This window comes from Opisthocomus hoazin, chromosome 20 (assembly GCF_030867145.1).
Source record: "Opisthocomus hoazin isolate bOpiHoa1 chromosome 20, bOpiHoa1.hap1, whole genome shotgun sequence".
Classification (NCBI taxonomy): domain Eukaryota; kingdom Metazoa; phylum Chordata; class Aves; order Opisthocomiformes; family Opisthocomidae; genus Opisthocomus; species Opisthocomus hoazin.
In genome coordinates, this window is record NC_134433.1 from 11703596 (window position 1) to 11730466 (window position 26871).

At 56.4% G+C, this 26871-nt stretch overlaps 1 protein-coding gene across 2 annotated transcripts in view; it reads right to left on the reverse strand.

The window, feature by feature from the left end:
• SMG6 (SMG6 nonsense mediated mRNA decay factor) overlaps window positions 1–26871 on the reverse strand; it is a 113554-nt gene that overhangs the window by 63313 nt on the left and 23370 nt on the right. For both annotated transcript variants that reach the window (XM_075440181.1, XM_075440180.1), the window contains exons 9-10: window positions 24453–24514; window positions 20378–20523 (exon numbers count right to left, since the gene is read on the reverse strand). In XM_075440181.1, the coding sequence (XP_075296296.1) occupies window positions 20378–20523; window positions 24453–24514 (208 nt within the window). The remainder of the gene's footprint in view (window positions 1–20377; window positions 20524–24452; window positions 24515–26871) is intronic.

The following is a 26871-nucleotide window of genomic DNA, read 5'->3' on the forward strand; positions in this document are numbered from 1 at the left end:
TTGAGCGCCGTGTTACTACGCCTGCCTGACACTAGCCACTCGTAAGACCCTTTTTCCAGTTGGCTCAGAGTGTAACCATCGGAGCTGAAGTTTCCATGCTCGGTGCCTGCCTCAGCCCAAATTCTTTCGGAAATCTTTAGCCAAACCAGCTCGGCTACTTGTGAGAATGAGGCTAGGAAACAAGATCGTGGCTGACCCTTGTTAGAAAACACACTTACAACCTTTTCCTTGAGCTAATCTAGCAACTGCAAATCCTGGAAAGGGGATCTGAGATTTTGCTGCAGAATAACCTTTTTAACAGAGAGTTTTCCTGTCCTACTAGAAATCTGTCCACACTTGGCCAAGCTATAAACATCTGAAATACAGCAGTTTTTCCATATTCAGTAGGAATTCATTTCAGCAGCTAAAACCTTCTAGGATTTCACCTCCCTGAGCATGCTCCATCTTCCTACCTCCTTTACACCTAACCTGCGTTACACACAGCAGAGCAACTGCCCTGCTCCCACCCAGCACGTGGGGACCTCCAAAAAACGTCCTCGTACTAGCCACTGCCGCTTGCTGCGAGCTGCAGATTGGACCCACGCTCCTCCAGCCGGTGTCCAGCCTATCTGCTCCGAAGCGGAGCACACGAGAGAGGAGGGAGGAGGGATGGGATGGAAAAAATGGGAGCTGATGAATATCAGACGGCAAGCGCAGCGAAAAAGCAACTGGGAACCAGGGATGGGTTTTCTGAAGATCACGAAAACACCGTGAGCTGCAGAAGAGTCCTCCTGTTTCTTCGCATGTAGGAAAGAGGGATTTGTTCTCCAGCTGGGTGCTGGTCTGCACAAAGGGTCCTGTTTTTCTACCAGGAGGCAGATTCCTTCGCAGAGAGCCCAGGGAGCGGGGTGGGTCGGCCAGCGCGGCTGCCGCAGCACCCTCTGCGAGCGCCTGCCCGGGCTCTCGGCTGCATCCTGCACCGGGGCTGCGAGCTTTGCACCGACCCGGGCGGCAGCAGGATCCAACCCAGGCTTTCTGCAGTCATAAATCTACCTGTTTCACAGGGGGAAGGGGGCGTGGGGAGGGGGGAGAGAGAGATGGACAGAATGGGGACTTTTGTAACAGGGAGAAATTTGTGTTTCTCTGAGAACATTATATTCATGGAAAACATAAACCAACTGTCGTCAAAGTCGTCTGAGCTCAGGAAATGGAGCGGCCGGGAGAAGGCTGCCATGTGGCCGGATGTTATGTATTTCTAATTAGTGCTATACATCTTTCAGCAGCGAGTGTCCTTTTGCTGGGAAACACAACGCGCTGCCCTTGTTATTGTAACTGTCAGAGAGTGCTTAAACAGATAATCTCCAGGAAAAGTGATAAACACATCCCCTCTCCCACTAGGGTGTGCAAAACAGCAATGCCAAACCTCTATTAGGGCAACGCAACCAGCCACAGGAAATGGGAATGGGAAAAGAGCAGGCGATGAGAGGGCCAGCCGCCTCCGAGGAGGGGGATTTGCTGGAGGAAGCTTCTCGCGGCCGCTCGAGCGCCATGTGCCGAAGGAAATCCTGCGAGGGACAATCCGGGCAGAGCGAGCACCGGCCACGTGGCCTCGGCCAGGAGGGTGCTCGCGGGGACGGGGCAGGGGTCTGAAGTGAGGGCTCCCAGCTGCTCCGCTCCGAGGACGCTCGAGGCAGCGGTGGAAGCGAGCCACAGCAACCCTCGAGCTTGCAAGCAAGCAGCACACATGCTCCTACATCCATCCCAGCTGACACAACACAAGGAGTGCTGAATCTTTCGCTGTTAAAGCAAGACCAGCCAACGAGCGTTAGAGTCTCAAAGGAGACCACACTCCTTTGATTCAGGCAACTGGACTGCTCTAGCCAAGGGTCGGGAGGACTCCAGCGAGACGGTTTCCATGCCAGCCTCCCTGTCCAGACCTGGGCTGCGGCTCCAGGCAGCGGTGCTGGCAACGGGTGGCCCCAGCGCAGGCAGAGAGCAGCAGGGACGTGCTTTGCTCCCGGGGAGCAACAGCTGAACCCACCTTCCCCGGTGACACAGTAAAGGACCACACGCGAAGGCAATCAAGCGAACGAACGGGTCTCCGGACACAGTCCCGGGGATGACATAATGGGCTGGCCAGGGGACGCAGGAGGCGGAGGAGCTCGGTGAGCGCAGGGCTGCGGGCGAGCCGTGCCTAAGGCACCCGGCTGATGTGTCAGCAGCTCGGCTCGGCGGCACAGACAACTGATTCACCGGCCGGCTGCTGCCCTGCGGGGAGGAAGACAGAGGCTGGTCACCTCCAGGCTGACACCACCTGAAGGCAACTGGTTTGCTCTCTTATCGCTCAGACACAAGCGTGTTTTCCCTGTGAGTCACCCTCCGCCAGACGAAGCGTTGGCAGAGCTACCGGGCAGCCCACCGGGACCGGGATGTCTGCAGGAAGCGGGCAAGGAGAGCCGCGCTGCTGGCGCAGGCAGCCGGTCCCACCGCCGTGGAGACCGCACACAACTGCCGGGAATATCAAACAGCAAAGCCAGGGGGGTGCTCGCAGCTGCGGGGCATTTCCCCAACACCCCCTCGCAGGGGGACCTGTGAGTCACGGGCACTCCCAGCTCTCCGCTGGGAGCCGGCGAGTCACACACGCACTCATCTGCCCTCGAAAAAGCTTGGGAACCTGGAGGCACTCGCTCAGCCCTGGCAAACACCCTGCAAAGAGCCTGGGAATGGTGGGCAGCTTTGCCGGAAAGATGCTCCCCAACTCTGAATCCACAGGCAGCAGACATGACGGCAGCAGCAGCCCTACAGCCGAGCTGAACGCCACCACCTGCAGTGCACACGGCTGAATCCCTCCCAAAGCGACCTTCGGACTGCAGGAGTAACCAGGATGCCCCCAATCCACCTTCCCGTACCGAGCTCTCCCCACGGAGCGGCAGGAAGGGCCCGGGGGGTCTTGGCCGCAGCGCCCAGACATGCAGCAGCACCGGGGAACTCGCCGCACGTGTTCCCAAAGCAGCCGGGGCCGCCCAGGAGCCCGCGGCTCCCTCTGCTCTGTGCTGAAACCTGGTCTTGTCCGAGGGAGGGAGGCCTAGGAGGTGAGGAATGCCGGGGGCCTGGGGAGGATGGAGCAGCTCTCCCTGTGGAAGCCATTAGATATTCAACACTTCATTTGTTTCCAGCCGTTCTGGACTGCAGCGCTGGGCTCTAGGACGGGAGGCTCTTCTCTGACGTAACCAGGAAGCAGCTGCAAAATTAAGGAATCCCTCATGACATCATAAAAAGGGTCGATGGTTTACAGGGGAAGGTATAAAAATTAATGACATATTCCCACCCGAAGCAGCGAGCCTGCCCGAGAGCCATGCTCTGCCCGACACAAAGGGGCTGCCTGCCCACGACAGCTCTGTGCTGCCAGCTCCCTCGGCTGATCCAGGAGCTCACCTCTGGCCCTGACCGTCCCCAAGCCCAGCGTCCACGCACAGGGCTGGATCCTCGCACCTGGGGTGCGGTAACCAGCTCAGTATCTGCTTCCTGACCCCGACAAACAGAGCTGGGCAATGGAATGACTTCAGAGACGGCTTTTTTGTGTACTCGGGACTGGCCAGGAGTGACCGACAAAGAATACAATTTTGAAGTGACTTGGGAGAGACAGTTCTTCATTTCCACAGGGAAAGCAGACATGTGCACAGTGTGCCCCCAGCACCCCAACTTCTCCAGCCCTGAAGACAAATGGGTCCGGCAAGAGGAGGTCAGGGCGGTGGCACACTGTCCCTCTCCACCACACTAGGCCAGAAAGAATGACATTAGCCTTGAGGACAAGCACAGAGCCATTTCCACTTGAAAAGGGAAAAGGATAGTGGTTTAAAATTAACTGCAGCCTTTTCCAGGAAATATCAGTGGAAAGAAGCAGCCATTTTTAGAAATGTTATTCTCAGAAATTTCCTGAAAAGACCCATCAGTCAAAACACAGATTGAAGCCATTTCCACTTGCACTAAGCAGCACTCGGAGCTCTCCCTCCAGGCTTGGGGTGCCTGGCCCAGCCCACAGGGCCAGGATCCCGCTCTGCACCCCTGGCCCCAGCAAGGCTACAGGAGGCAGTTTTGGAAGTGAAACACCCCACGCAGTGTCAGGAACACTCCTCCTGCCCGGGGAGCCAGCTTTCACTAGCCACATTCGCACAGAGACATGCCAGTTCCAGACCATCACAGCTGGGGCAAAGGCACCTACAGTCTCACCCACACAGGCAAAGCCTGGAGAATCGCCAGAGAAACTATTATTTCTCAGCACTGCCTTCACCAGAGCCACTCCAAGCCGCTGACGCTAGGACTTACGACACAGGCACAGCAAAATCTTCACTAACCTCAAGGCTCTGCGCGGTCCCCGGAGCTGCTGGTTCTGCTGCCAACAACTGACAGCAGTGTGAATTTGACCTGTCTGGCAGCTAAAAGGCTGGCAAACCCCAACGTGCATAACTCCTGGCTAGCTCGTAAGAAAGTATGTCTTTGCAAGCTGGCGAGACAGCTCATCAGCATGTATATAGCTCCAGACCAGGCTGGCACCAGCTGTCTCTTGCTGCGGAGGGAATATCTGCTATAGGATGCACAAGCAGGATGGGACTGAAGTGGCTGCAAGGGTGAAAGGGCCCAAAGGCGAGCTGCGTTCGGTACATGGGAGGGCATCCGGACGAAACAGGGAACGCTGCACCAAAAGAAGATAAAACATGGATGATGGAAACATAAAGAGGCATTAGGGGCACAGCAGTGAGGCAGGACGATGCAGCCCGATACAAGAAAACCCCTGACGGCGTATCCTCTGTCTGCAACCGATCTGTCAGCCCCTCTTGCAGGAGCCAGCTGCACAGCCAGAGCCCCGAACCTCCCCTCGAAAGGGCCAGCGAGGAAAGCACGCTCCTCAGCACATGTGCTTGGGGGAGCGCGCTGCCATGGGAGCCCGGCTCGGCGCTGCGCAGCAGGCATGGCAAGCTGCTACTAGCATCCCACCCAGGAGCTGCATGCGCCCCACCATAATTGTGTCAGATGTTATTTACGACAGGGGAGGAGGTGTGAACAGGGCTTCCCAAGAGATTTACTCCAGCCCGGAGTGAAGTTTTACCAGGACAATCACAGCAAATAAAAGGCAGCCTTTTCCACCCCGCTCCTCCCCATGCTGGAGGTGGGCACGTCTCTGGCAGCGAAGGCAGACAGCCTGGAACATGCCTCCTCTGTGTGAACCCCGGTGAGCGCTTCAAGCCCGGAGTAAAAGTTAATGAGAGAAAGCGCCTGCAGACAGGCGCACTCGGAGAAAGCAGCCTTTGATGGGGCAGGAACAGCGAAGTGCCGAGCTTCCGTTTCAACACATTCACTCGCTTTGCTGCTCTTCTTTTTACAGCTTCCTGAGGGACCCGAGCGCCAGTGTGTCAGTTTGCAAAGCAAACGCCAAAACGTAAAGCGAAACCCATGCCCCTCCCCGCAGCTCCAGGGAGGGAGCAAATCCCATGGTCCTCACCCGATGCCTGCAGGCCTGACCTGCCTGCTCACCTCCAGAACCAGCCTCCTGCCACCTCCAGCGCCTGCTCAGTCCCCAGCGCCGGGACACCCCTCCGAGAGGGGCACAGCCCAGCCGCTCTGCCTCCAGTGAAGCTTACCTAACACTTTCCATCATAAGACCCTGATTTTAGTTCCTAACCACTTTGCCAAACTTTAACCATTTAGGCTGCAATCCTTCATGCCAAAAGCTTTCTTCGACCTAAATTTATTGGGAAAATTTCATCTACAAAGGTTCAGCCATTTGCCAGAATGAGGTTAGGGAAAATATATTGTTCTTCTCAAGTTAAAAATTCTTTGACCATTTCAGCGAAATCCCTAGCACCTTCACACTTTGGAGCAAGAACCAAAAGTTTGGCAGGGGATGGCAGCGGGGTCTGGGCGTGCCTTCTGCCACCTCCGTCCACCCTGGTTTTGCCAAGGTGGGGGCCTACAGAAATCTGAGCGATCGCTATCAGACAGCTCTCACACGCCACTCCAACCAAAGCAGCAGCTGGCTCATCTGCTTGGACAAACTAGGGAAGAAGAAACCAAGCTGGTGAGACAGTGGAGAGGCAAAGGCAGGTAACAAAAGGGGGCCAAAGCAGCACAAGCTGGGTGTTAGCATGGCAGCCCGTTGTCCAGGCCCTCAGGTTCCTCTGCCGGCACCATCAGTCCTGTTCACCCCCAGCATCTCGTGCACACGGAGGACAGCAGCCCCGGATGGCCAGCGTTCCTGCCGCGGTGAATCTGGATTTACGTGCCAGCCGAGGATCCTAGACAAGGTCAGTCCCGTTCCACGGGGGAGCTCGCTTTTCTAAAAATGATGGGAATTACACGTACAAAAACCGCTACACGAACACAAAGTCAAGCGCTCAAAGGTCAGGAACACCAGACTTAGAGCTGTCTATGCAACTGCAAGTTAACTCCACCCACACTTACACATTACAAGGCAGTCCCAACGACATACTGCTTTTTCTCTCCTCAAGTTACCATTTTCAGTTGCCACAGAAAATTAACACTCCGCAGAGACCCTCCTGCAGAGCTTTCTGATGTGCTGAAGCGTGCACGTACTCAGTAAGGCTGAGGGCTGCAGGACACGGTAATGTCTGGGGGATTCAGACAGCTCAGCGCTATGCTGGTGAACTAGATTCTGTCTTTGCCTTGGTCACGAACTTCCAGGGGGATCCAGAAGTCCCCTGAACCACTCTTAACACACGGTCAGTATTTGCACGTCCCTCCCTTGTTGGCTGGCCACGGTGACACCAAGGGGATGAAATGTGCAGATGCTGGGCAACCCTGCTTTGAATACAAACAAAAGCAGCTCCTGAAGGACCATGTTTTTAGATCTCCATCGCTTGCATTTCAAGGCGAGCAGTCAAAAAACTAGAGAACCTGTTAATTCCCTTGAGCTCAGTTCCCCATTTGCAGAGAGATACCATGCAGAAAGACACCCAAAACTGAGATGCTTTAAGGCAGAAGCCAGTGAGTTTACGCTTTCCAATCAGACTTGAACCTTCTAGGTCCTCCTGTGCTCCATGCAGCGCTGAGCACCACGATAACACTTCATCAGTGACTTCTCCGGAAAACTCCCTTGTGAAGGGAAAGGAATTTTATGAGCGAAAGGACAACGGGAAAATGGAGCCCAGGATCTCTTTGCCACATCATCATCTCATCTATCAGAGGAGGCCGTATCTGCATTACAACACACCTCAAGAGCGCGGTAGTGTTGCCGAACACAGGCTTTGAGGCTCGATCTGTTTGGAAACAAACCCTCACAACGGTCCTTGCGAGGATACAACCACATTCACCCACCCGACCTCTCGTGGTGAATGGGGACCGTGGTCTTCTGTGGAAATTTGGAAAAAATCTGCTCTGAGCAGTGCCACACAACGGGAGGTTCTCAGGTGTCAGGTGAGCAGTTCCCTACGGGAAGGGCTGCGAGCACAGGCACAAACCACGGCCCGCAGAGAAACCATTCCAGGAAGTTTAACATCCGAGCCCCCATATTAGAAAATATGATCTCAGTGCTCCAACAACTTCCATGTAGCTGGACCCCCAGGTCCCAAATCCCCATGCAGACTGCCGAACGCGCACACTCGCACTGGCTATTGAGCCCCTCCACCGCGGGACTCAGTAACTAAAAAGCCTTAACCTTCTGCGTTCATTAACGAGCATAAGACAGAACGGTTTTATGCCAAATTCCTCTTTTCCCCTGTGATTTGAGCTAGGACTGGCATGACCGTGCAGCTCCCCGCAGCTACCGCTGCTGCACCGCTTCCAGGAGGGCCATCCGCAGGGAAAAGCCGCACCCGAGGGTGGGGGGCTCAGCCCCGGGGTGCCCCAGCACCCCCTTCGTCTGCTGCCGGGAGGGCGTGAGGGAGCTGCGGGCTCCCGTACAGCCAGCGCCGCTACGTTTCCTGCAGAGATTTGAAAACCTGTTGCAGTTCCAAAGCGAGCTTCGATTTCACTGTGACCAGCAGCTCAGAGACTCATAGTTACTATACAGCCGAATAAAATATTTTTTCATAAATTTAACGCCAGCATGTCTGTGTTTGGAAACTTTGAAAATCCATGTTGTATGGTTTACTGCACTGGAAAAGGTGCCAACAGAGTTTCAAAGGAAGGGAAGTGTATAACTGTTTCCTTTCAAATGCATTTTCCAATGGGATCCATTGAGGGAAAAGGCTGGAACTAACTAAAACATTATTAAAAACTGTTATGAAAAGAGACAGAGAGATGGAAAAAGATAGACAAAAACTCCAATACGCAGCCGAAAGGGAGGGAGGGAGACAGGCACCACGAAAGGGGATATGGGCAGAAAGACACTTTGGGTGGGGAAAATGGGGCGAGACGGGGAGTTTTAACTGGCAGTCACCCTTCGTGGTTTCATATTGTTGCAGATCAATTGATCAGGATTTCAAGTGCTGCTGGCCCGGTGGCACAAGGCGAACCACAGACTTGGCTGCAAGCGCAGCACTCGCGAACTGCTGACCTTCAGTTTTAAAACCAAAAATATTCTTTGGGAAACAGTTACACCAGGTTCCAGCCTGGGCTGCCAAGCAAAAAACAAGCACTACTAACCTGAAGTAACATCCCTATCCCTTACACCAAAGCAACAACCAGGACTAGTAACCTGAAGTAACTCCCTGGTCTGATTCAACCAGCAGTAACCGAGCGTGACATGTGTGCAGGGGCTTGGCTCTTCCCCGCTCCCTGAGTGGAGCGGTTAATTCTCCAATCGCTGACACCAGCCGTCGCGACCAGCGCGCAGGACGCAGGCACCGGCCGTCAGACCGCTCCGACGCGTTGGCCACGTTCGAGCTGTTCTAACGAAGCCTATAAATACCAAAGCGATCGGGTCCGTATAGCGTGGTCGCAGCCCGGGTCCAAAACCACCGCTCGGGCTCTAAGCAGAGCCTGGGATTTGCCACCCCGCGAGCAAAGGGGGAACCGAAAGGGGCTGACAACGTTTCATCAAATACCTCAGTGCCCCAGACACCAGGAGACTGCCAGGGTCGGGGCCCGACTGGGGACGGAGCCGGATCTCTGCTGCTCTGCCAGGCTTCAAAGAGCCAGGCTGGGGGTGGGCAGAGCTCGGCGCGCGGCTGCAGAGCTCCGGGCCTGTGGTTCTGCGGGGTGCAGTAACCGTGGGCTGTAGCACACATGTCGAGGGATGAGGGGAAAAAAATAAACAGACAGACAAAAGAATGAGGACGCTCTGCCAATTCCAATTGTGCAGCTTTTATTTTAAATGCTTATCAAGCTGAGAAAGAGCAGAGTTCTTGGAAAACAAGGTTTCCTTTCTTCCCATGCCAGTGTCGAACACCCTCAAGGACGGGTACGGCACAGGCGCTCGCTGCCGGCCGCCCTCTCCGCAGCCACCGTCCCGTCCCACCCGCCTCGGGAAGGGTTTGCAAGTAACAACCCTGGCGTTTCTGGTAAAAAGATCTCTGTGATTTTCTTTTTTTTTTTTTTTTATTAATCTCCAATCTGGCTGGGTTCAAATTATGGCCAATTACCCACCAACACTTCTTGCTAATAAAATAAATTTTTACGGGTCCTAATTACTGCTTTCGCTGAACTGCTCTACAGGAAGCCGAGCGGCTGCGGCTCTGCAGACGGCAGCAGACAGCAGAGCGAGGCACCCGCGAGTGACTCAGAGGAGAGCAGAGGCGGGCGGAGGGGGAGCGTGCGACGCACCGGTCCATAAATCGCTGCATGCCGCGCGCCCGGCGCTGCGGGGACGGCCATCGGGTCCCCCGTCACTCGCAGCACCCGCTACCTGTGACGCAAGGCTAAGCCTGGGGGCCAGAGCGACGGCCGCAGCGCTCCGCCGGGTATCCGCGGACGTGAACCGGCGAGCAAATTATATTTGGAAACGGCTGCATCAATCACGCGCGGCAGAGACGGAGCCGCCTCCCATCGCGGCGCGGGGGATCGGCCCTCGGAGCGGGGGTCCCCCGGCGCTGGCTGCGGGGATGGACGGGAGGCAGTTTCCCAGCCCACCTCCCACCTTGGGTTCTCGCCATTGCAGACACAGTTAATTGAAGGAGACAGAAATAGCAGAAAGGTAGAAAATTCCTCCTAAAACACGAAATATCCAGCCTGCTCCCAGCCGCACACACGCTCCCGGCCCCGAAGGGCTCCCCGAGCACGAAAACCGAGCAGGAATCCGCTTGGTGACCGCAGCCCGGCAGCAGGGAACCGGAGCCGCGGCTCCCAGTGCGCTGCACGCCGGCGGCAGGGAACCCCGTCCGTGGCCGGAACGCAGTGGCAAAGCCCCCGGCCCACGGCGCGCTGCCGGCCCACACGAGCCCGGGCTGCCGGAGTCTTTCAAAGCGGGGCTGCCGCACCCGTATCCAGGCTCAGCCGGGGAAACGCGGCTCTGCGAGATTGATTAATTTTTTCTTTTCCCTTTCTTAACCAGGATTACTTTAATTTTCGAGGCCTAATGGAGTCCAGCTGCGACGGGGAGGCAACGCTGCAGTCGTACAAAGCCACGGACCTTTACACACTGGTGCAAACCTGCACGATGTTCAGCGCACACACGCGTGCGCGCACACACACACAAAGCCCTATAAAAAGGATGCACTGCAGCGGGATATTTTTAGTCTTGACAATACAGCACTAAAAATACAACTTTGCTAATACATCACTACAGAAATATTCCCAGTGTCCATTCAGGAACGGTTTAAAACATTTATTTTTGTTTCCTTTTGCAATGGTCAGAGAAGAGGGAGAAAATAGAAACTCATTGATAAGAGGAAACGAGAGAGACATGAAAAACTGAAAACTACCTAAAAGCTCATGGAGAGGTTTATTTTATTAGTTCTTAATAAATATCTTGCAGATTTCCTCAGGAAATACACCAGATCACATGTAAAATAGTTTGGTACTGATGTCAACTGTGTCAGCATATGAAATCTATTAGGGTGAAGCCACAGCAGGGTGATCAGCGTGCTGAAAAACTGCACGGCACCGAGGCGAGGGGGGGCGGGGGGAATCTCACGGCCCTTCCAAATTCTTCGAGAGGTAAAAAAGTCAGCCAAGACGCAGAGAGAGAGAAAAAAAGATCCCACATCCTGCTTTGCGCTGCCAGCAATGTGAAGTGCCCAGAGATTAATTCTATGTCTGGCCTGGAAATGTGACTTTAAAGCATTGGAGGGAGCGGGGAGGAGGAGGAGGAGAGAGGAACGAGAAGGCCAGGCGAACCGGGACTGGCACGGTGCCGTCGACCCCCTCCTCCCCAAGCCGTGTTCCACCGTAGACGGCAGTAAACCCCAGCAGACGGCAGCTCCCGGGGCTGCCAGGGCCTCGCACCAGCTGGGGCGCGTCTCCCGCTCCCCGCGCAGATGGGCCCGAGCATCACTTCCGCTTCGCCTGCTTTTAAAGACGCACGAGCCCATGTGGCAGCGTTTCGCCGCTCCCCACCATGGCCCCACGCGCGGTTTGGGGCCCCCCGGGCAGGACGAGCCCCACTCCCAGCACCAGGCACGAGGTCTGGTCAGACCTTGGCTCCCCAGGCCCTGCTCTGAGGGGCTGATGCTGTTCCCAACCGGCCTCTGGCAGCCGGCTCCTCCTTCTCCGTCCCCGCGCCATTACCCGGAGAGCAGGCGCTGCTTACGCAAGACTCCCCAGCTCCGCTCCCGGGCCCACCGGAGAAGCACCGGGAGTTCACCGAGGCAGGGTCAGGGGACCACACGCTCCCAGGAGGGACGGGAGAAAGGGGAACGAAGAAATCCCACAGCTGAAGCCATCCCCACGGAACATCTCCCTCGCACCCCACACTCCTTCCTGCCTCTCGTCCCACCCCGCGGGCTGGGGGACCTGAGGGCGCACACCCGAGACCCCTGCCAGCCTCAGCGACAGACAAATCACTCGTGCCCTCTCCACCTGAGAGCCAGCCCCACGGTCACGTTAACCACAGCCACAACGAGCCACATCAATCAGCGTTAAAAATGCCCCTTCAGTGAGAGAACGGTCACGTACCTTCCGGGCTGTCACTCCACCAAGGTGAGACTGCTGTGGTCCGTACTGGCTGCGGAGCTGGACCGAGCATCACGTTAGCCAGCGTCCTCAAGGTCAGGCTGAACACGTCCTTGCCTTCCCCCTGCCCATCGACCAGTACGGGCAGAACCAGTGCCGTGCTCCAAGAACCTGCCGCACAGCTCTTGGCACACCCTAACCAGGGAAAATGAAAGATCTCCAGGGGTAAACCCGCATGGGGTCAAGCAGGAACACAGCCTTGGCTACGCTGCTTTCTCAGCATTAAGGCAAGAAGGGATCTCAAGGAGCCCCCAAGGGTGCTTGCTCCCAGTTGAAGCTCGCCAGGCACCCGATTCACCGAGGGACCGCAGCCTGCAGGCAGACGGAGGCAGGACGGAGCTGGCAGGGGACGAGCCCGCGGGCAGCCCCGGGAGGGAAGCTACCCTCACCGAGCTGGCAGGCTGCACCCGGACGGGGCACGGGGCAGGCAGCCCTCCCTGCCTACACCTGGCAGGCTATAAAACAGCCCCGCAAGCTCAATCAAGAATTTTACAACTTCACAAAGCACCATAATTAGCCTAATTATACAATGTTCTCTCAGAGAATTAAACAGAAATACAGTAATTGACTCTGTGCTGCTCAGAAGCACACAGAAATCAAAGGCACAAGGCACATTAAAGAGTCAGAAACATGTCTTTAAAAGCGAGAGGATTTCCTGTCACGGTGCAAACATCTAAAGCTTCACCAAAGCCACTGCACCTGGTGCAACCCCGCTCCGGCTCCCTGGCACCCCTCTTTCTCCACCACCAAAGCAGGGGTGAGGCAGAGCCCTGGGTCAGCTGCCTCAGGCACCTCCTTTCTCATTTTACGGCAGGACAGACGGACGCCACGTGCCAACGTTCCATTTCCTGCCTTTCATTTCATACAGCGACACTGCTGCTTCATCCAAATCGTGGGTTTGTGCCAGCGTTCGCAGGGCTGACCCGTGCCTTGGTGGCACCGCGGCACGAAAGCCCCTCCAACCTGCGCTCGCCTGTCACCGGCTCTGTCCTGACTTGCCACTTGGGCTGCCGAAGCTTGGCTGTAAAGCAGACTCCAGCTTTCTGATTACAAATCATTTCCCCTCCATTTGTTGCCCTGAAATGAGATCTCGGTATCACCCTGCGTTTGGTGGAACAGCTTCCAGGGCAGACGTCAGGATGTGCTCATGTGACAGGCAGGCCGGGCAGAGGTCCCCAGCGAGCTCACCCGACACTTCCCAACAGGGACTTCTGCTGCCCTTCGGCTGGAGGGCAGGCCTGGAGAGTCTGACACACCAGCAAGCGCTCGGTTTCGCTGGAAACCTTTCCCTTCCCTGCCACAAAGCCCTACTCAATCTCCCGCCTCCAAAGCCAACATCTAGATTTCAGAAACCTGAACTGCAAGTGGAAATTCCCTGCAGCGTGTTGACTATTGCATCTCCTGCTGGCACTTGTGGCAAGGGGAAAAAAAGTCACATGGCTTTCTGGACACACGTTTCACTACGGAGTCTTGCATCAGAGGGCAGAAGCCAGCAGCCAGGAAAATAACTCCAATTACGGTAAATAAATCCCTAAATATGTGACAATCTGCCGTTTAAACAGGAAACAGAGGGGAATAAGCAAAGGAAGACTTTGGTCTAAACATTGCTGCCACCAGCCTCAAGAGCCCAAGAGCGAGACTCTGAAGCCGCATCTGGGCCAAAAGTATTTTACCTGAACTCTGCTGATGTGTCTCAAGTCCGAGACAGCTTCCTTCCCCGAAAGGAAAGGCGCCGACAGTTCCCGGCAACTGTGCCAACCTCCAACTCCCCCAGTGGCTCAGGGGACAAACTCCGGAGGGTGGGCTGCCACCTCCGGACACGTCCGTGTCCCTGGAGAGGCTCAGCAGGGCTCAGCGCAGGAAGCCGTGCGGCGCCCGAGATGAGCGACGCAGGTACCATCCCTGCGCCCTTTCAACCCTTCGCCTCGCTCACACGGCCGAGGTCTGGGCACGGCGAGTAGCAGGCACCACTCAGCGACGGGTGAAGTGTAAAAGCCCTTCGCCCAGACAGCGACATCTCAGTGCCGGCTCGCTCCGGAGCCTCCGTGCAAGCCAGGCAGCACAGGGAGGGACAGACACTGGTGCCAGCCAGCCCTCCTCTCCCAGTTACAACCCAAACCCGAAGCGAGTAAGGGCAGCAACGTGAAGGGAGGGGAAGGATGAGTTTGATGTCCAGTTCCTCCAAACTTGAGGCCTTGGGAAGCGTTAGGTCTTAACAGCACCTCGCTAAAGACAGCACTACCCACTCGCGCAGGGAATCGGCAGGCAGCGACTGCCCGTGCACCCCGGTGGTCTCAGCAGAGACGCTTCAGCCCACCCTTGCTGTATGATGCCCGAAGCCCTAGCACCCCAGAGAAAGCCGGTTACGAAACGGCCCCGCTCCACCCTCCTTGCCTCAAGCGGGCTGTATTTGCACGCCAAAACCAAGTCCCCCAGGCAGGTGGAGGGACCTCAGGCTCCGCTCTCCGCAGGGCACAGGACTGCAGGTTCTCAGCCTGCCCGAGACACAGCCCTGCTACACACCTTCACCGACCCCCCAGCTGTCATGCCCAAAGCTGTCACGGCCCACAGAGCTCCCTGCTCGAAGGTGCCAGCTGCGCTCTGGTGACGCGCTTATTTACCGCGCAACGAGGGGAATTGGGCGAAAAGGACTCAGTTCTGCACCCCAGACAGGGGAAGATCAAGTTGCTGCTTCTGCTGTCTCAGCCTGAGGTTTATTAAGCTTTGTTTTGTGCCTAATTTTAAAACTCTACCAAACCAAGGCAGCCGTCCACAGCACTGCTTTATTTTTAAACTCAGTCAAACGCACTGGACTCCCTTGCGTTTGACTCCCAGCACCTTTAGTCTGCTCCAATATGCAAGATGTGGTCAGAGCTTCATGAGAAGCCATCGAGATGTGGCTGCAGCCGAAGAGCGGTACATGCTTCCGCTGAGTCTTTTTCTGATGCTGCAGTCAGCTCTTTGAGCAAAGCTGGGTCCGAGCATCAAAACCCAAACAAGAACCGTGGAGATGGTCAGAGATGAGGTTCTGCTGAGGGCAGACACACCACCAGCCCCTGCAGCGTTTCCGGGGATATTTTAAGGGTTCGTGCTTTAACCTGCGAGCCAGAGCAGCTGCGGTCAGCAAAGTGAACACGCGCTCCATCCAGCGCAGGGCCGCGCACCGCGGCAGCACGGCAGCGGAGCAGGCCGCTGGTCACAAAAGCACAGGCTGATTTCAGGGGGTCCTTTGGGTTCGATGCGTCCTCGTCAGCCAGGCTGGGGGGCTGAACACCCATGCAAGAGGGGAAGTCCTGTGCATGCTCAGACATTGCAGTTGATTTGAACTAACCTATGGATCCTCTGTTGTGCCTATCAAGAAGACTTGGTCCAGATCAACATCTCAGAAGCTGGTGTAGGTCTTTAAGGAGCAAGCAGGTCCATGCACACCAGCAAACCCTTGCAAAGGCTGTAGTTAGCAGAAACTCACTGTCTAAGAGCAGTTCTCTGCGAGCCAGGCAGAGTACCTCTATACCCAGTGGCCTGTGCAGCACCGACCTGCTCTCCACTGCCCTGAGGACACCGGTGTGGCAGCAGAAAGCGGACAGACGCTGCTCCGAATTTGCTGCAGGGAGTGGGATGTGAATCCTCCCCTTCTGCACAAGCCGTCAAGGTTTCCCAGCCAACCCTATCTCGCACAGAAAACCCGACCACGTTCCACTCCAGATGACAGAGCCGGGAGGGCTGCGAACCAAAGCCCAGCCTGACCCTGCCACACTGGCTGCCCCCTCAAGCCCTCCTCACATTCCACAGGCGCTTCGGCAGCGACTGCCGCTCAAGCAGCGTGTCTTCCTCCTCCTCATCGGCTTCAGCAGAGCAGATGCCCTAGAGGCTCGTCACCCTGCTCTGCCATAACGTTCCTCTGGTTGAAACACAAGCCACTCTCCCAGTCCTCAGCTAAAGCCACGTGCTTGGCCAGAACCTCTCCGTGCCTCTGTGCCCCGACTCTGCTCGGCCCCGGGGGATGCAACTTCATTCCCTACATGTGCTGAGGATGCACATATGGCAGCCCCCTCCCCTCTCCACTTCCACCTAAGCCCGACCTCCTAACAACCTCCACACGGCACAACGCGACCGGCCCGAGTGCCAGAAGGCATCCAGGTGCTGCAGCCTGATGCTTCACACCCGCAGCCAGGCAAATTTGCTGGGATTTCCGGGAAGTGTCTCTAGGGTGCCCCGCGCTGCTGCACCCCCACTTTGGAGAGCGCTTGTTTGGAATGCGGGGCCGTCGGGGGCGGGGGGAGAGGGGAAGTTATTCTGGTGGTGGCCTATGAATAACATCCAGTGATTTATAGGAAGTATAATCCAATAATACAGTAAAATAAAACAGTGTGTCTGAGATGGGTTTGATTCCAGGAATTATAAAACAAATTATTAAAGAGAGAGAGAAAGAAAAAAAAGCCTCAGAGAGGCCAGATCGGAGTAAATTGGGCACAGATGGGCTGGGAGGGGGTTTCTCTCTCTCCCCTCACCGAGATGCCCCTGCCGCAAGCACGGCTTCAATTAGTCTTTTCAGAAACCAGAGTTTTATTTCCCCAAATTACAGAATTAAAAAAAAAAATTAAAATACTTGGAATGTTTGCGGTTGGGATAAAGGGATCCAAGCTTCTCTGTAAGTTGGTTGTGCAGATGGCTACCAAACTGTTAAACAGGCCAGCCCACACAGGTCCCGCCCCAGTCGGAGCCCAGGATGGCCCACAACGTTGGTAGTCACCCATGTCCTGTGATGGAAAGCCCCAGCAACTGCATGTCTCTGCCATGCAGGCAGCTCGACCCTCTCTGTCTGCCTCCCTCCCCTGGGTGGGCCCTCCTTGCCCCACGGGTTTGCTTTTTCACACCTTGAATGCTCCTGACAGGAGGCAGCCAGGAGGTCAGAGGGGCCCTCGATGGCCGCACGCCTCAGTAGACAACGGGGAGAGCGGCTCTCTCGGAGGAGCACGCCGTCTGATGCCGAACAGCGGCGGGAAGCACTTCATGTGGGAATTCTTTGGCTTCCTCTGTCAGAGAAAACAACAGACCCAATCCATCTCCCAGGGTCTTCCCAGTGCTGCCCGGCTGCACAGGCAGCTGAGACCAGCTCCGGCATGCCTGGTGCTGCCCCCGAGGGCCAAGCACAGCTCAGCTACCTGCACCGGGCGCAGACCCCGGGGCTCCTGCCTGCACTCACCCGAGCCCTGCCTCGGGCACACGCTGCAAGGTAGGTGGGGGCTGCAGCAGCGACCTGCGTGGGAGAAGGCTGTGAAACGCCACGTGCTGCTCACAGCTGGCTGGCTCTGAAACCAGTTTAAACACCCCACTGCACCCCCAAAAAGCCAGCCTGTCAGAAGAGCAGAGGGTGACCTTGCACAGATTGATTTACGAAAGAGTGGCAGCAGGTAGAAGCCAGAGATGCGCAGGATGACACATGGCAACTGCCAGACAGGGGACACCCCGAAGGGACCACAGCCAACCCACACCACAGCGAACAAAAATGAGTAAAAAGCAAAAAGCAGCAGATATAAACCGTTACACCCGAGGCTCCAACCTCCTGTGCTGCCTGTTGCCTCACTGAAGGAATCAGGACAGACCGAGCACAATCTACAGTGAAACCAGCAGAAGCCGAGACTGAGATGGGGCAGGATAGGTGTTCGGTGTCAGCCTGAGTAAGAGGGAGGAAAGGTGTTTATTAAAGCATTTGATTGTTCAGGTTTCCTTTTTCTTAATATCTGAATCTGCGATTAAAAGTTCATGTTCATGGGTATAAAACTGTGTAAAAGTTCACCACGTCAAGACTGTTTCGCCGGCAACACCACCCCACAACTGCTAGCACCGCTGGATCCCAGCACGAGGGATTCATTAGACGCCAGACACGGGGCAAGCAAGCAAGTTTACAAGTTTCTCAGGAGTAGCTGCGGCTCCAGAGACCTGGAAATACACGGCGGGGGAGGGAAGGAGCAGCTATCCCCAGAGAGAACTACCCCCGGACAGCAGGGAAGAGAGGCTCTCAGACAGACCTCCCTCCCCAGCCCCAAAGCCACAGATCCCCTCCTGCTACCGAGAGCTCGCAGCTGAAGGTCAGACAGGCCCGTGCGATGGGAAGGACACAGACACGCTCTGATCCCAGATTTGCAGAGGGATTTCAGTAGGAGGAGATCTCTGGAGGTCATTCGGTCCAACTGCAAAGTTAGATCCAGCTCTCCGGAGCGGACGCAGCCAAGCTCTGACCATGGCGAGCCCGGCGCGCGACTCCCCAGTAATGCTGCCTGGCAACTGGGACGCAGGCAGGGTGGGACCGCTCCCCGCACCCTCCCAGCCTCCCACACACCCGCAGGGGTGGATCGGACCCTCGCACCCGCTCCCGCCGCTGCCCATGCTACTGCAGCCCGGGGAGGTGACTCATGTGCTGGGAAATGGCAACCCGCACCTTCCCGACAGCCGTTTCTGCCGCGTGCTCCAGCCAGTCCCCTGCCCACAGCAACCCACACTTCGGGGAAGGAGCCAACACCCTCGCTCTGTGCTGGGCACTTCGTAATAATTCAGCAAATATTCTTGCTTGTCTTTCAAACTCCAGGCACCTCGGTTTCCCCCCCCTCTTCTGCACCCAGCTCTTCTCAGTATCACAGCGCCGGCGCCGAGCCCACCCCGGGCTGTGCCAGCACTCAGAGACCACCAGGGCATTTGTGCTGACAACGGGATTGCTTTGCCAACAATATTCTCAGCCATATTTTAGGGTCACCAGAGCAAGGAGCCCTCGGGGAAATCCCTGAAGGGTGCCAGGCATCAGATGGCAGCCGCAGTGCCATCCGACCTGCCGGCATTTCGTCAACACCACCACCTGCTCTGCCCGCAGCCTGCGGTCCCCAGCAGGAACGGGTTTGCTTTCTCCAGGGATCCGAAAGCTGGGAGCAGCTGGCAGTTACCCACACAGGAGGCACAAAACTCTGAGAATACTTATTTTTCACAAGAGATAAAAAGCGCTCCCTTTCTGTCACTCACACGCATCCACAACTCAGCTACGGATGGAAGAGCAGAGTCCAGTGGTCCGAGAGCTGGGATCGCTTCCAGCTCTGCCACAGGGGCTTGCCGTACAGCCCACACAAATCTCTGCCTCTCTTCACCACCAGCTCCCGTCTGCGGCACAGACTCCGCTATTAATACACCTTCTGGGGGGTGGCACAGAGGCATTTGCTCATAGCTGCTAAGTACTTTGCAGCTCAAAGATAAACACACCGTCGCTTGCTGGCATCTGGCAGTGGGGAGGACAAGGCTGCCCCGCCAGCAGCACTGACAGCTCCCCCAGAGCTTCCCCGGGGAGAGGAGGGTGCTGCGAGGCCGGCCCGGCAGCAGGCACAGCACACGGGAGCCGCTTCCCAGCCCCCCGGCAGATGCCGGGTCGCTCCATCAGCTGGCCTCGGCCACCAACCACCGGTCTGACAAGCGGCCAACTGGCTCACAAGGGAGAAATCTTCCAGCAGCGGCTCTCTGGGGCTCAGCCCGCTCGCCCACACGATGGCTCTGACTGAAATCCATCAGCTGGAGGCCACCGTCTTTGGGATCTAAATCCCAAGCCATCGGCACGCGAAACGCTGCTTCCTCCCACCCAAGGGAGCGCAGCCCCGTCCCTGCTCCCAAACGGGCGGCTCAGGCAGACCTGGGCACCTGCCGCTGTGCGTGTCGAGGGGAAAAACACGTCCCGGGGAAGCACCATTTCAAACCCAGTGGAAGAGACTCTGGTTTGGTGGCATCTCTGCTGACCAACACCTTAAACCCAATAACGGCCTCTCGGGTGGACGGAGGAGGGGAGGGGAGGAGTAGTACCAGATCTCTAGGTGTCTTAATACAGGGAATAGCCTCCAGCCTGGCCTTTCAGAGAGCACCATCTCCCTCCCATTGCATCGCCCAACTGCCTGCACGGACACAAGCAGTCACAGGTAATGCCGCTCTCCCCACAGTCAAGGCCCTTCGAGATCCTCCCAGCCCTTCTGGTGCCAGCGTGGGCATCGAGCACAGCCCAAGCTAAACGCTGGGAAGGCAGAGCCATCAAGCAGCGCCTTGCTTCTGTGCTCAATGACTCAGGCTCCAAGGAGATGTGATGCCACCTCACTCCTTAGATGCTTCATCCAGCTCCACGGAGGCCCAGACACCGTCTCTTTGCTGTCCCTACACACGCCAACACCCCCAGGCATCCAACCAACGCTCCGCTTCCCCATCTGTCTTCAGCTGGTGAGGCCCCCTGACTCTTCTCCACCAGCAACTCGGCCACACAAAGAGCGGCTGACCCCCAGCCCGGTTCCCCTAAAGCAGCACGTGGTACCTTTGGGCTGGGAGTTGTACACTGCAAACATGTTGATTGCCACAAGCTGGAGCATGCGGGTGCTTCCGATGGGAGGGGGGCTGTGCTGCAGCAGGACCTGGAACTCCCTCAGGACCTCCTCGGCCACCGCAGGGAAAGTCTCCATCCTGCAGACAGAGAAAGAGTCTGTAGAGCGCAGGCTACGCCCCGGGGCACAGGGCAGTCAGTCGGCACAGCTTACTCGGTGTCATGTCTCCCAGGGAAGGGGGACCCCCCCGGGGTGCTGTCTCCCAGGGAAGGGGGACCCCGTGGGGTGCCGTCTCCCATCCAGAAGCTGTGGAGAATGAAGGTGCAGGCTGTGCCGGGGGCAGTCGAAGCCTTCCTTAGAGAGGGGAGCAAGGGATTGCTCTGGGACCAACAGGCAGCATTCCTTTGGCAGGAAAACACGGCCTTTATGAGTCATTTCTGACCAACCATTTTTTTCTACTGACTTCTACCAATCTGGGAGGGGTGCCAAGAGGCCAGCAGCTCACTTGGACCAGGAGCAGCCCATGGGACTCCCGAGAAACCAAGGCTGCAGCAAACTGCACACACTGGTGCCACATTGCAGATGTGGCAATTCCAGTGCATTGAATGCCGGCCAGAGCGCGCTTCCTCCAGAACAGTGCCTGTCCCCGGGCTCCTCGCTGCGCGGTCGGATTCCATGGCTGCCAGCCCTGTCCCCCCAGGCTACACACTCCTCAGCACTGTGATTGAGCCCCTAAACTTCATCACTTAAGAGCCCCACAGGACAGGGACTCGCAGACTAACGACTGGCCTCGTCTGGCTGCTGGAAACGTCAAAGCTGGAGCTGGTCCCTGCAGCACGCAGAGCTGCTGTCGCTCATCAGGACACAGCAGCCAGCGGCTGCAGTGCCACGGCCGGGGATGGGGCGCGCTTTCAACACCGCTCACAAGCGCCCACGGGAATCTGACACATCTATCCCTCTCCTCATCTGGCATCGCTAAGGGAATTAGCTGAGGTTACTTATCAGAACTGCTGGATCCTCAGCAACCTCCAAACTGAAGCGGGGTCAGAAAACAAACCGATTGCAAAGAAGAGCAGAGTCAACTCACAAAAATGACTGAGACGTGGTTGCTCATAACTGCCCTCCCAAAGAGAGTCCTCACCTGGTATCCCATGAAGACAACCTTATAACCAAGAACCTGCCAAAACCCTTGCAAACTACTTGGGGGGTGGAGGGGGAGGGTCCTCCTGTCCCGTCACCTCTTCTGCTGAGCTTGCTGTGTTACTTCTTGCCCCTACACTAGAAAAAGCCACAGCTAGATCCACCAAGGAGTATCTCTCTCGCAGCAAGCGTCCGCTCCAGATATCAGCGACACCGTACCAGTGTGCCCACACCGGAGCGAGGGAGCCAAAATCCGCAGTGGGCGAGGCATCTGGAGCCGGGGCAGGCAACCTCAGGGGCCTCCATAGCAATTTCCTCTGTCTTCCCCTGAGAGATTCAGATCTCGTGGTATCAGCACGCTACAGGCTGGATTAACAAGCCACTTCTGGTAACCCACATGGGCAATTCTGCTGGGCTTCCCCAACAGACTTTCGGGACAGTAACCGGCTCTATTTTTAAAGATAGCAATGGCTCTCTTCTTAACCATATTTCACAGATGCCTTTCAACACCCATTTCTGCCTAGCAGCAGGGGCACCCTCTCCCCGGGCACCATGTGCTGGAGCCGTTCAAAGTCTCTCTTACCTTCCCACAAACACGGGCTGCAACAAACAGGCCCCTTGTACTTTGTAGCTGTGCAGAATGGAGCAGCTCTCCCGGTACAAAAGCACCGCTCCCCCTGGAAGAGGCAACTTCCCTGGATTTGGGGCGCAGCCAGGGAATGAGAGCAAACTGATTGCTTCTAAAGACTTTCTAATTTTGAGAAATCTCAGCCCACATCCAGCGTATCCAGCAACATCCTCCTAGGGCAGACAGCACACCGGGGATGGAGGAGCCCTTTGCTGGACAGGTTGTTAGCGAGTAGATGAAGGTTACTGCCACGGAATAACAACAAGAAGGAGCGAGGGCTTCCTCAGCCCTGCCAGCTGTGCTTTGATACTGCAGCACATCTGGAACAGCACGCAGTAACCCCACTGAGCTCAGAACCAGCAGGTCAGGAGCAGAGCGGAAGCTTTTAATAAATTGCTTACCTGTGGTTTTAGGAGAAAAAGAGTCCAATTAGGGCAACATCATCTTTTCCGTACTTTTTACGGATAAATCACTGAAGATCCTGCCCAAAGAGGACTCGGTTATTCCTCACCTTTTACCTATTTCAAGTGCGGAAGCTGTTTAGCAGGGCTGGACGATTTTCTCTTCCTGTGTCATGGTATTACTTTCTAGTTCCCTTCTAAGTACTTCAGGGGATCTTCTACCATTAAACATACTTGGGTTTTCTAAATGACTGTCCTGGGAAGCAACCGCCTCAAACACTGCATCTTAATTTCACAAAAGTCTCAGGAGCCAAATGTGCAAGCAATCTCTGCAACATCCCCATTAATCCCCTCGCTGGCACGCGTTCAACCGGAGCTCGGCCGCGAGCACGGCCCCGCAGAGCTGAGGACCAGCAGCTCCCCGGACGCTCTGCCCTCCGGCACAGACATGCTGCAGTTACCAAACCTTTCGTGGGCTCTCACAGCTTTCCTCCTCTTCTCCTGCAGGCAGGAGGACATCCAGTTCTGCTTCCTCAGTGCAGGCCAGCCTGCTGCCCGCAACTTGATAATCAGTATCTTCTGACTCAGGAAGAGAGCAACAGCACCAGCAGCGAGCAGATTGCTCTCCCCCTCGCCCTCAGACAACCAGATCTCAAAAAAACTGGCCAGCACGCCTCCTACTTCCCATTGCTTTATGAAGGGTCCAAAGTCAAGCAGGTGCCACTCCTGACTGGTCACCGCAGAAAGCGTGCTGGATGGAGCAAACGCCGAGGTTTCAGGCTGCATGGCAGGATCAGTGCTGTGTCCTGCACTACTGCGCTTCCTCGTTCCAGGAGGGGAAGGGGACAGGCCCAGAGGCAGAGAATGATACATCTGGGTCAAAAAAACAACTGCAGGGACAAGATGCCACGTCACATCCACACTACCTCTACCTCAGTGGCCTAGAAAAGGTCCCTCAGCCCTGTAACTTGTAGCCGTTGGTTCCACAAGAGACTGAAGGAGCCAAAAGGGCTCATGAGACTACATCTGCTTAGGAGGCACCAGCAGGCTCAAGCAGAGACCACCACTGCCACAGACTGCCTGGACCCACGCGAGGTCTCTCTACAACAGCCGCCTCATCACCTGACAGCAAGGGCCGGGCAGGACCTGCAGCAGGGCCAGCTCCATGGGAAGCCCACCAGCTGCAAGGCTGAGCTCTGCTCTCTGGGTCAGAATGATGTCCCCCAGGCTGGGATCACAGCCCAGGCTTGAGTCAGGCTTGCTTTGCTTCAAGAGTAGCTGTTCAGTCACTTGAAACCAGCTTCTGACAGACGTTGCCAAGGGCACTTTGTGTAAACCAGTTCCCACAGCCAGGGCAGCTCTCAGCTACGAGGCTTTCACTGAAATGGCAGCGAGGAGATGAAGGGCAAGACTTGTTTCGACACGCTCCGGACGGCTGCTTTCAGCCACCGCGTGGTTCTGCCTTGACGGCTTTGTGCTCCTTGCAGGCAGCAGCCACCGAGAGCCCCCCAGAGCCACCTCTCCGCTGGCTGAGAGCAGAGGGGAATAGAAGAGGGGGGGTAAAACCAGAAATTAAAAAGAAGGGAGCATGGTTAGGTGATGGGAGAGTGAGAAAATAGCCTCTAGTTCCTCCTGTGTGCGTATCAGCCATCCAGGCTCAGCCTCTGCCAGAGGGTCCCGGAGCGCAGGCAGTACCGGGCCTTGAGGTGGGGAAGCAAAAGCCAAACACTAACCAGTGTGGATCAGAGGGCGGGTAAGGAGAATAAGAACCAGGAGGCTAGGCCTGCAACAATTCACACCCTGTGCCCTCAGCTCCAAACACAGCTTAGTTGCTAACAATATTAAATTCCAAAAAGACTTGTAATGTAGGAAAATAAAATAAACATCCTGCACACTTACCCAATCCTGGTAAACAGCTTCCCATGGGCATGGAGAAAACTGAGGATGAACCTTTTGTTCAGCTGCATGGGAAAAAAAAAAAAAGGAGAAAGAAGGAGAAAACAATTAAACTCTCTCCGATTTCCTGTGAATTAAGAACGTCCCCAGTGACAGAAGAACCTGGCCTTGGATGCTGGGGGTGGCACTGGAGATGGGAACCAAATGGACATGCCCAAACTCTTACAAACACAATGCACACAGGCACGGGCAAGTGCCAAACAGCTGGAGCAGGGAGAGGCGGTGGAGACACAGCACCCTCTGCTGAGCCCCGCGCTCCCTCGCAGCACCGGCACCCAGCACCGCTCCTCCGTGCCCTGCCAGCTCCCAACACAGCGCGGCCCAACGGGTTGGGCAAAAGCAGTCTCCAAAGGCAGCCCATCCCACCAGTGCTTCCCATCAACAGGGAAAAACAAAAACCAAACCACCAACCCAAAAATTAACCAACAGAAGCAACTTGTCTAGTGCTCCGTGACGGCGGTGGAGGCTGGGAGCAGCCTCTGGTCGAGGTGGAGAGGGAGTGGGATGTTCTCGGCAATGTTTTCCCGTAGAAAAGCCAACACAGCGAGTGCAGGAGCAAAGCGAGGAGTGCTCATTTGTGAGGGGCACTGGGGTGAGGCTGTGCCCCTTCACTTAACTCCAGCCTTAAGCAACTACAGCAAAGGAGCCGGTGCTCAGATCTATCAGAAAAGCCCCTGAAAGCCTGGAGCAGCGATGCTGAGCAGAGCAACATGGAGCTAAGGAGATACAGGGGGAGCTGGCGGCAGCACATGGCGTGATGGCACCTTCCTGTCCCGCTTAGGTCCGGTACCATCAAAACCCGACTTGATTCATTACTTAGGACTGCTCTAAGCCACCTCTGCTAGCTCAGCAGAGCTCCGGGCTTTCCCAGTCATTATCTCAAGGGCTTTGAAGAAGGCCGTGGGTGGGTAAGTCGTCCCTGTGCCAGGCCCTGGAGGTGGCTGTGTCAGCCAGGAGTGGACTGGCCCCGCTCTCACCTTCTCCACAGCCAGAGGCTTTCCTCTCGCGCCCACGCACCTGCACAGCCTCAGCACGGTGAGAAAAGCCAGGCTCCGAGCACCGCGCGGCGAGATGCTGACCAGGAGCAACTCAGTCCGAGCACCACCGCTCCGCTGCCGTTCGCCCAAGATTTTCATTTCTTGAACGCCTCTGTTAAGGTCAGGGAAACCACTTCCATTCACGGGGCGGATCAGACGCGCAGAGGGAGGATGAGGTTACCAGGCAGAGCTGTGGCAATGCCCAGCCAAGAGCTGGGCACACGTGAGAGGGTGCAAGATGGCCACGGGCCAATGGCCCCAGGCAGCACCAAGACCCCCAGCAGGCCTGGCTGCAGGGGACGGTTATCATGGGCAGCCCTAGCTCTGTTGCTGCCTGCCACCCGCGTTTGTGGAACCCCTCAGCTCACGCCATGACTTATGCCAGCGGCTCCGCGAGGTGCGATTGCTGGGTTAGGTGTAATTAACCCGGCTGCGTTCCCGGAGGACCCATGCAGGAGAATGATGCCCTGCTGCAGAGTCGCTCCTGGGCCATGTGCGAGTTTAAACATAAAACCTGTCTCATAAAACAAGCCAGACCAATTAAACTGGCCCCCGCAGCACGGGGTTCTTGCTTACTCACTATTTTACTGCTGCCCTAAAGAGCCCTTTCCACTGGAACTTGACTTCATTTGCCACCATTTTATTGACTCTGCAGATGAAACCCAGAAGAGACTGGGGAATACTGGGACAGCACAGCAAAGCCCTTATTCGCTCTGCCAGTGAAGTCTGGATATAGCTGCTTCTCCTCCATCCTCCTCAGGACACCAGGGCAGCTCAGAGCTTGAAACCGTTAACACGTCCTTTTTTTTCAGGCAACTGCGTGTGGAGGTCGAAAGCTGGTTTGTGACAGGCTCTGTGGCTCCAGCTGCGATCAGACACCCTGACAGAGACACAGCCCAACATGTCTGAGCCCCCAGCTGAGGTGCAAGAGCCTTGGTGGGGCGGCGGGCAGAGCTCTGCCCCACAGCATGCCCACGGGCTGCTGCTGCCTGCAGGAGCTGCAGGAGGGGGGTCCGTGCTCATGCTCTCTGATGAAGGATACGGAAAAGGGCAGGAGCTCGTGGCCTGACCCATCTCTACTGGAAAGCCTGGCGCAACGCTGCAATCAGCAGGCTGCACGTGGGGGAAAGAAGAAATTGGGGTAGAAGTTTTTCTCGAAGGCCCACGTTCACCCACAGCCCCGGGAACACTCGCCCTGCAATCCTCGCACCACTTTACTGGCAGCGCGGGAGTACCAAAACTCCCCACCTCGAATGGAAAGTGACGCCCGCGTCCTGCGGGGATGTGCCCCAAGTGCTCCCCCAGAGACACCCAGCTCCAGGAGG